The 10,528-nt window shown below is 48.4% G+C and overlaps 1 protein-coding gene across 1 annotated transcript in view; it reads right to left on the bottom strand.

Annotated features, from left to right (window-relative positions):
- The window catches only part of Tuba8 (tubulin alpha 8), a 15,809-nt gene that overhangs the window by 4,271 nt on the left and 1,010 nt on the right, over positions 1–10,528 (bottom strand). The window contains exons 2-3 of the mRNA XM_031383276.1: positions 1,937–2,159; positions 1,099–1,247 (exon numbers count right to left, since the gene is read on the bottom strand). Coding sequence (XP_031239136.1) covers positions 1,099–1,247; positions 1,937–2,159 — 372 coding nt within the window. The remainder of the gene's footprint in view (positions 1–1,098; positions 1,248–1,936; positions 2,160–10,528) is intronic.

The following is a 10,528-nucleotide window of genomic DNA, read 5'->3' as shown; positions in this document are numbered from 1 at the left end:
ATTTTCCAAGATTAAGAAAAAAAGTGTTTTCAGGTTGACAAATCACAGCTATGTGTTTATGGGATGCAGCACGATACTGTGGCTTTTGTGTACATGGTGGAATGAGCCCACCAAGACAACCAACACATCCCTGAATTCCCAACTTGAAAACGTTCCAGCCCCTTATTAACCTTTCCAAAGGCTCACTCCCCTTTAGCCACATCCTCAACTTGGATGGTCCTGTGATGGTTGATGAGATCACACCATGTTCCCAGCAAGCACCTAATATGTAGTAAGTGCTCAGTGTTGACTCCAGGAAGAACTAAGAGAATTCATAGACTCACAGAATTTTTCCAGAGGCTGTGAGCTATGATCATTCAATCCAGGGATTCTAAACCTTTGGGCACCACAAGTCCGCCATTTTTCCCCCAACACAGAAACGAGAGCTTTAAAAGTGTTGGAACCCACAGCACAGCTTTGTAGTCAAGCCAGCCTATTCGGATTCTAATTCTGCACTCTCTAGAGTGTGACCCGAGTTAAGACACCAAGCCCCACCCCAGCCCTCAACTCCTGTATCCATCAATTACAAAGGAAAGATCTCCCTGTGTCAAGGAGTAAACGAAGGTATGTAATTGGAACTTATAACATATATGTAAGTACTCAGATACAAGTACTCAAATCTCTTCCTCACTTCTTTCAAACTAAACCTTTACTCACTTATGTTCCTAACTTCAACCTCCCATACGGCTGGATACTTCCATAGACTGAATCTTCCCAGGATACTTCCATAGACTGAATCTTCCCAGGATACTTCCATAGACTAGCCAGAAATCAGACTATAGGGCAGGCCAGGATACCCAGGCCTGGGAGGTATACTGTCCCTGTGAATGCTCCTCCCAAGACATGAACAGAAGATTGGGGGGGGGGGGCAGCCAGCAGTACATCATGTGCCTGACATGATGAGGCCCTGGATTTGAACCTCAGCACCAAAAAATAAAAAAATAAATAAATAAAAGGAAATCATCTTTAGGACCAATGAGCTCTAGGAGCTATACCTGCAGCCAGATGATGATGTCTCTCTCTGACATCTCACCCTCCTCCCCTCCCCACTGAGCTTACCAATTTACGGATTCTGTCCAGCACCAGATCAATACTCTCCTTGCCCACCGTATAGTGTCCGCGGGCATAATTGTTAGCTGCATCCTCCTTTCCTGTGATCAGCTGCTCGGGATGGAAGAGCTGGCGGTAGGTTCCTGCCCGTACCTCATCTGTCAAGAGATAGGAGCCTCAGATCCCGGTTTCCAGGAGAGATGTTCTATCCCTCTCGTATGAGTCTGAGACATCCCTGGAGTGAGGCCAGCCCAGTCTAGAACAAGTCTGTAAATGACTGAAGGATCCTGGGTAGTAAGGGTACTGGCCATGCGTGGGGCCCCGAGCCGAGCTAGAGTGGAGGAGGAGATGTGAAGGAGCAGACAACACTCTTCAAAGCCATTCTCTTCTCCTTCCCTCTCCCTGGATCTGGATCCTCCAGAGAGCATGGGGAACTCTGTCCTGAGAAAGCCAGAACCTGTCTGTGTGTTTTCCTGTGACGTAAAGTGCTGCAGGGTCACACCAGACCCATGAGGCCTGATGGCCACTCACAGCATCAGAAACCCCTACTTTAGGAAATGGGCTGTTTGCAAGGTTTCTAATTGTTTCTAAAACTGTGTTTTAAGCTCCATGCTATTAGTGACAATGTCACTGGTCACTTCTGTCTCAGCAGGCTTAGGGAGCACATGGTTCTGCACAAATCAGCAGAGACACTTTTGACCCCTCATACCAGCTCCCCAAGGAGCTAAGAGAGGTCACACGGAGGATGAGTTGGCTCACTCATACCTTTCGGCTCATCTCTCTCTCAGAAACCAAAGGCCCTGCACTTTGCTGTTTACAGCAGAGAGCTCTCTAGGTCAGTTCTCACCTACTACAGTAGGTTCCAGGTCCACCATGACAGCCCGGGGCACGTGCTTTCCATTGCCAGTCTCACTGAAAAAGGTGGTAAAGGAGTCATCGTCGTTGATCTTGCTGGCCTGAGTGCCAAAGGTTCCATCTGCCTGAATGCCGTGCTCCAAGCAGAAGAGCTCCCAGCAGGCATTGCCAATCTGAACTCCGGCTTGACCCACATGGACCGATATGCATTCCCTCTGTGGAAACAGGACACATCAAGGTCAGAGAACCTAAGATCCTGGCCACAGACCAAGGCCTGTCTCTTCCTCACATTCAGTGCGCAGGGTGCTCAACCTTACATCAGGGTACATCACCCTACAAACAGGATGTGTCTGGGTTTCCAGGTGCCTGGCACTGCTACATGCACAAGACATGGTCCCAAAGAAGTCAGTTGTTCCACGTCTTGCCTACTCTACAGCTTGCTCTCCAAGGCTATTCCTTCATACCTGGTTCTGATGAAGAAAAAGACAGCAGAGCTCACTTTACCCTCTCACTGACCTTCCAAGACAGCACACACATGGCTGTGCACACCGAGCCTCAGACTATCACAGGGCAGCCACCATACACACAGTGTTATTATGACTACAAATGCAGAAATATATATCATCAAGGTCAAGTTAGGCTGAGTAACTAGAAACATTTTTGGAGCCACCATTAACTTAGGTCAGGCCAAGTGACAAGTAAAAATCACCTCTTGAGTGCCCTTCTATCTACACCACTCTGATTTGAAGCCTTAACTGCCTAGTTGATCCTAGCATTATCACCTAAAAATAAGGTAGGGGTGTGTGTGTGTGTGTGTGTGTGTGTGTGTGTGTGTGTGTGTCTTCAGTTTCCTTCCAAAATGACTTCCTGAGAAAAATAGACTTGTCCTTCACCCATTCTCAGCCTGTGGGGAAGCAGTGGCCCACATGGAGTGACCGTGTACCGTGACACCTGCCAGAACCCAGCATGTGCCTGGTCTGTAGGTTTCTATTCTTATCCATGACCTGAGGTGGCACTTTCCAGCTCTGGGTAACCCAAGCCAGGAGGTTGAGCCTCCGGAGAGCATGGTTGGTCATGGAAACAAGCAATGTCCACATCAAAGTCTGGGAACTTAGAAGCCTCTCCAGACAGAGGAGCAGAGCAGATTCCCTCACTGTCTCCGAGGGCCAAAGATCTCAGGACCCGTTGCTCCCTGGTTCAGTTTTGCAGCTGAGTCCTAGTCTCCCTCCCCTAGCCCATCACTCTGCTAGCCCTTGCCCCAGGAGGTGTGCAGGTGTTCAAAGTCATCAGTACGGAGCACAGGGCTACAGGCTACAGCCCAGCGGTGCTTCCCAGTGCCCACCAAGGCACTGCCCACACTCAGGGTTCACAGCTAACCATCTCTAGTTGCTGAGTTGTTTGCATTTGGCTGAGTCACTTTGCCTCTCCCCCATCTGAAAATAACCATTTAGCCACGATCGCTGTTGGCTTTACCATAGTCACCATTATGGCATGATCATGGAGCTTCTCCTGCACTTGCCGGGAGCAGGTAGAGAGTCCAAGCGCACAGGCTCCCATTCTTCCTCCATTTGTTGAAGAGCTATTTGCTATTTCCATCTTAGGACTCTGCTCAGGACTAAGGAAAGCACATCCTACACCAACCAAGCACTCGGGGCATGCTATGATTGACACAAAACTATACCACACACTCGGCAAGAACGTGCGGCCTCTCAGGAAGGCAGCTACATGAGGGAGCAAAGGGCAGACCCACACAGAGCCTGAACCTCCTCTTCCTCCTCCTCGTCCTCCTCCACATTACAGTATCATTGGTGGCCCCAATCTTTAGCTTTCTGAGATTTGTCCCCTTGTGTCACCATTGGATGCCAACCACCTCCACAGCTTATTGAGGATGCTGCCAGGTTTCCAGCCAGCTGACTTTCCTTCTGGAACATTCTAGGCCTTTCCAGGGAGGATGGAGGGGTTTTGCAGGAAAACAAAAATAGAAATAAAAAAGCCCCAGAAGAAGAACAGAGGACAAAATCGAGCTGCAATCACCACCATGCGATGCTGTGTTTCCAGTTTCTTTGATGCCCTCCTCAATATTGTATTAATGAATAAATATCTTTACAGAGTAAAAACCAAAAAAAGAAGGCATCTTGAGAAAACCTCGTTTGTCCCCACTCGAGCTGTCCTCTTTACTCCACCACTGAGCAACATCCCAGAGAGTTCTTTTGCTCACAGGGTGGGCAAGCGAAAATTTCAAAGTTACATAAAGAGAGCTCTCCTACCACACACAAGGTTCTGGGCTTGATCTCTGTTTCCTGTTTAGAATCTTGCACGGGAAACTCACACTGGGTTTGCACTGTGCTAGATGCAGCCACCCCTAAGGCACCGGAAGTTCAGACTAAATTGGGGCAAGGGGTTGTGGGGTCCAAACAGTAGAGTTCAGACGTAAGTGAAATTACAACTTACAGGAGGTTTCTTAGAACCCTGTGGTGTATGAACATACTCAGGACTCCATGGGATACTTGGCTCATGAGAGGGTCCTATATTTTGTTTAGGGGCTGCCTTCCATAGGCGCCCCTGTTAAAGGTGTAACCACAGACTCTGGCACTATTAAGAAGTAGGGGAGCCTAAGAGGTAGAGCCCAGCAGTACGTGATTGGGTTCCCAGTTCTGATTTATCACTTGCTTCTACCATATGCCCCTTCACCTCAGGCCAGGGATCACCAGGGACAACCAAGCACATGCTGAAACCTCCAAAACCAAGCCCAAACCAACCTCTCACATCATAAGTAGGTAACCTGAGAGCTTGTTGCCCCTGTAGAAGCTGGCACAGGCAACCAGACAACGAGTGGTTCTCTTTAAACTATCTGCCCAGTCACCTCTCTTCCCACTCAAAGCTCTACAGATGAGCATGGGAGACCAGCATGACACCCTAGGGAGGCTAATCCTCACACCCATGAAAGGTCACCTGTCTGCTATGCCAGGGATAAGATGTAAACACAGAACACTCAGCAGAAGTGGCCTGGCCCCATAGATGGCCTAATGATTCCTTCTCCATCACTGGGAGATAAAACAGAGGCACGGAGAAGCAAAGGTTAGCCTGAAGATTCACACAGCACAGCACAAGAGCCTGGCCCAGAACCCAGGGCTTGTGAGTCCAGCCTGAGCTCTCTCTGTCTTTTGCACCCTATAACCTCAGCCTCACCCTTGCTGTCTTTTTTCCAGCACCTTGGGGGTATGGCTGCATCTACCTCAGTACAAGCCTGGTTGTGGACATCAAAACCAAGCTCACCATGCCAAATTCCAAGTAGGAAATGCTCTCTGTACAGAAACACTGGAAGAGAATAATGAGGGACCAATCTCTTTAAAAATGAGTCATCTTCCACTACCAGGAGCTTATCCTGCTCCTCAGGATAAGCTGAGCAGCCAGAGATGGGGGCAAAGGTAAGCTAAGTCAGCAGAGATATTTCAGTCTTGCATTGCTCCTAACTCATATCTCAGGTTCCCCCTCGGTAGCCAGAGCTCCTGGTCCCCTCCTCCTCCTGGTTCTATTTTGAATCAGCGCTTCTGGAGCACTGTTCTTCTGGGTCCCTGCAAGAGAAGGCTCTGCATACTGCCAGAGCCCCTGAACTCAATAATCCAGGGTGTGGCATACCTCAATAACCTGATATGCCAGAACACCTGCAAAGGTTCACCCCAGGGTGATGAGCACTGTCACAGGCAAGAAGATTCTAAATGGCAGTGCGCTGGCACCTATTGGGTTTTCAGCACTCCACTTACATCCCACTCCCTACTGGCAAGAACTAAGGATAACCACAGACCAGGCCAGGGTCCCTGCTGTGTTAGCTCCTAATGGTCTCTTGGTTTATCACACAGCGCTCAGCCATGATGGCTGCTTCTTGAAAAGTGTATGTCTTTTCCTGATATAGAGACTAGACGCCATGGGCAAGCAACTGTCCAAGCACAGTGCTTGGACATAGCAGCGATGAGCCGAGTGAGAGTCCTCTGTGGGTTTCCAGCCACAGAGAAGGAAGAGCCTAAGAACACATAGATGCAGCTTATGGGAGTTAAGGAAGGAAACCACACTGCAGGCTTGGTCCGCTGGAGGAACACAGACAGGCTCCTGATGAATTAGACAGGCCTGGGTGATGTTAGGTATGATTAGGGAATATGAACAAGAGAATTTAGGGCATGTCCCACAACTGCCAGTTTATATGGAGCATGAGCTCGTGAAGGGCAGAGCTGGTGGGACAGCTGCGTCCCCTCTCTCCATCCTCCATAGAAAGTAGATCGGACACAGAAAATATTCTAGAGCTCCACAGTCTTTCAGAGTCTACTACAGGAAACTCTTGTGTAGATCCTGTTTAATATATTTCCTCCATTTAGTATCGTCAGTCCCTCTGACTCTATTCTCAGAAGGACTAAAATAAAGTACACATTCTCCTCGGGGGAAGAGTGCTTTTAATCTTTCCACAGAATTTCAAGGCCAGTGACACTGCTCAGTGGTAGAGCAATTGCAACCATGTTTAAGACCCAGGTCTGAGTCAGTCTTGGTGGCTCACATCTTTGATCCTAGCACTCTGAGGCAGAGGTACCTAGGTAGACCTCTGAGTTCGAGGCCAGCCTGGTCTACAGGGTGAGTTCCAGGACAGCCAAGGGCTACACAGAGAAACCCTGTGTTGAAGAGAAAAAAAACAAAGTCAATTCAAGGTTTCACAAAAATTAAGAGTAGAATATTTCTCTAGGGAAGTTAGTGACTCAGACCAGCATCAGAGAGCGTGTGAAGGACTGAGACAGGTCCATTGTTTCCTGGCCACCTGTGCTCAGTTGCTATGAAGGCAATCTCTAGAAGCCTCTTCAAACAGCATTAGAAATAATGCTGTGCTAATTCTAATGTTAGGCTAGAGGGGGAAATCATATATATTTTAGGACCTTGGTCACAAAGCTGGCAAGTAGAGCCATAGTGTTCCAGGGGGATAATTAAAGAAAGAACAAATATGACTCAACAAAGATGGAGTTATCTCTGCCCAGACCCTTCAATTAGTGTGTGTTTGGGATCACTGACAAGAGAGAAAAGCTAGCAGATGAGCAACAGCCATAACTGAGCTGATCTAAATGAGCATCAGTGGGAGAAGTCCGCTCAGAGGAGGCAGCAGTAGTGCTGCTGCTGAGAGGCACTCGACACTCAGCTAGCGCAAAACAGGACAGGCTGGGTCAGGTTCTGGTGTGATGCACACATTGCCTGCTGCACTTTTTTTCATGATCCTGCAGGAGACAGAGGAAATGCCTACCACAGAGGCCACATCATTGTCAGCTCCCCAAGTAACCCAAGAAAAAGTGAACAGTTGGTCCACTTCCTTCCTCAAACGATACCACATCCTCCCACTCTCCCTATCACTGAGCTGGCTCCCAGCCATTTCTTCCTCAAACTTATTAACTCTCATCCTTTGCAAGGGCACCTAGGAGCCCCTTCAAGGACGACAGTCACTAAATACTTGGCAATAGCATAATGCCCCCACCCCTCCCTCAGCTGATTCCTATCAAGACTCACTCAACAACTTGTGACCAATTTAACCAAGGACCCCATCGCTCAGGAGCAGGTCCCCAAGTATCCAGTGGAGAGAAAGCTTCTGAGAAGGGAGCGATGGCTGTGACCCCCACAGTGCTCAGGACCACAGTAGCCATCTCTGTCTGCACAGCACAGTCACATGGGGTACAGCTGAGTAATGCCAGAGGACACCAGACAGGCCAGCCACTCTAGCCCAATCCCCAGACCCACTGCTCTCCCCTCTAACCGCCAGTGTTTGCAAGCGTTTGCAAGCCTATGTGAGATCTGTCACCATTTGATGTCAATTTCCATCTGACAGCAGCCAGTGTTCCTCAAAGCTAAAGGACTGGCGTGAAGGTATTTCATTCAAAGGTCATGCTAAAGGTGTCCCCCATCTCCACGTGACCTTTATAAAAGCTGTCTGGTTCCTGCTGCATTGACCTAGGTTCAGCTTAGGGGACTTGGCCACGAGGAAACTTTGTGCTTTGTCCCCAAACTAAGGATCATCGGCACATTCTCAGGGGCTGCTTGCTGGAAGAACACAGATAGCAGATGGGATGCTTGGGGGATGGGGGGATGGGAGTGCCCTGCTGCTCTGATGTTAAGGAGGGAGGCTTTGCCCTGAAGAGCCAAATCTTATCAGGTGTGTAATTTGAGTATTCGGTGTGGAACCACTCAAAGGCATTGGTGGATGGAGGGAGGTGCATCCCATATGATACTAGAAGGAAACCAGCCAATCACAAGAAATGTGCCCGCCTGCCTCATGATTGGAGAGAGACCTCCCTGGACACTCGTGTGGGAACTCGTTACATGTTTCTTACCCCACAAAAAAATAGAAATGACAAGCTGATTCTGCTTAACTCCCGAGAAGGCCTCCCTGAGGGATGGGAGGCCAGGCCAGTACCTGAAACTTGACCAGCAGCGGAGGAAGTGAAGACCCCTGAAAGAGCAGGATTCTAAAGATCAAGGTTTACAAACTGATCATTCTAGTCTTTCAGGAAAGAGTTGGGGTCTGGGGATGTGGCTCAAAGGTAGCACAGTTACCAAGCATGCAAAGCTGGGCCCTGGGATTCCACTCCCAACCCCACCCCCTCTGTTAAAAAAAGAAGAGAAAGATTGAATATCGCATCTGCTCAAGAGGCTGAGGGGTTAAAAAAGCACATGTTTAAGGGAAGCTTGGGCAGGGGAATAAGACCCATGTCAAGTAAAAAATAAAGACGGAGGGAAAGAGGAGATAAAAAGAAAATAATCGCTAAGGGCTTCTGTGAATGGGAAATGCTGCCCATCAAGACAGCGCCAGGCATACAAAGACGGTTCTCAGGGCTTCGCGATACAAAGATGGGTTCTTTTCAAGATATTTCAAAACCCTCTTAAGCCTTGCTGTCTTGTCATTCCCCTGGTATATTCAGAACACAGTGGCACTTGCCCAGGGGCTGGATTATGATCTTTGTCCCATTCTCCACGCATCTTTCAGGCTCCGCTCTCAGATCTGTAGACACTCAGATCAGAGTTGAGTGTGGAAGTGAGAGAGCATTTTGGAACTTTTAAAGCAATAGCTATGCACTCGGTACTGTGAATGTTAGATATCAGTTAAATGGGGTGTGTGGCCAGTAAACAAAGCCAGCCTAATAGTAATTGAGGCCAAAGAGATGGTTCAGCAGGTGAAAGCACTCGCCAAGCTAGTCCAGTGACTGGAGTTTGGTTACAGTGTAAGGAAAACACTGATGCCCAAAGACCTGTGTGCAAGCACACATGCACATGAACACACACACACACACATGCACATGAACACACACACACACATGCACATCAACACACATACACACACATGCACATCAACACACATACACACACATGCACATCAACACACACACACACACATGCACATGAACATACACACACACACATGCACATCAACACACACACACACACATGCACATCAACACACACACACACACATGCACGCACATGAACACACACTAAATAAAACTCTGAATTCTTTTTCCTGGATGTGATAGCGCATGTCTTTAATCCCAGCACATAGGAGGCTGAGTCAGGAGGATCCCTGTGAGCTTGAGGCCAGCCTAGCCTACCACATGAGTTCTAGCCCAGCAGTGATACACAGTGAGTACCTGCCTTTAAACAGAAGAAGAAGAAGAAGAAGAAGAAGAAGAAGAAGAAGAAGAAGAAGAAGAAGAAGAGGAAGAGGAAGAGGAAGAGGAAGAGGAAGAGGAAGAGGAAGAGGAAGAGGAAGAAGAAGAAAAAGAAGAAGAAGAAGAAGAAGAAGAAGAAGAAGAAGAAGAAGAAGAAGAAGAAGAAAAGAAAAATTAATGACTGATCATGGCAAGTAGGTGAAGTTGGATGATAAAGTTGGAAGGATAACGCTCATTTACCCTTCATATATGTGTGTATGTATATAATCCCTATATATTTAAATATGTATTTATATCACTCTATAACAAAAAGACTAAAAATAATAAAATCTATGTAGAGCCTTGCAAGTTTGAAGTAAGCCCTCTTCGTTTTGTAGCTGTGAAAAGCCAGTCCAGAGAAGTTTGATGACCTTCCCGAGGTGACACAGCTAGCGGCATAGCCAAGTGCCCGAATCTGAATTTCAAAATCTGAATTTCAGCTCTGCCCTCCTCCTACGGTCCCACACCAGGGACCCGAGCAGAAGTGGTTTCCTCTAGTCACTCTCTCCTGCGCTGCCAAATTCTTCAAGCTCCCAGGTGTGTCTTGGCTTAGAGGTAGGACTGACAGGAGAGCCAGCGCCAGAAAGTCTTGGGCACTCTCCCAAATGAACAGCCAGAGGGGAGGAGGAGGGGAAATGAGGAGGGAAGGGGGAGGGAGAAAAGGGGTGGGGAGGAGAGAAGGAAGGTTCTGGCCTGGCTGTTCTGTCACTGACACCGGAGTAAGTGGCTCAGAGAACCTGACCTTGGTCTGTGAGATACTCTTTTTCTGCATCACCCCCCCGCCCCCATCCACCCTAACCTTTCTGTCCCACTTCACTGCGGACACTCTAGGGCTTCCCAGCGTCCCGGGGATGGGGGCG

Source organism: Mastomys coucha, unplaced genomic scaffold, assembly GCF_008632895.1.
Source record: "Mastomys coucha isolate ucsf_1 unplaced genomic scaffold, UCSF_Mcou_1 pScaffold20, whole genome shotgun sequence".
NCBI classification, from domain to species: Eukaryota; Metazoa; Chordata; class Mammalia; order Rodentia; family Muridae; genus Mastomys; species Mastomys coucha.
The sequence above is the reverse complement of the archived record's forward strand: the minus strand, read 5'-3'. Positions and strand labels throughout refer to the sequence as shown.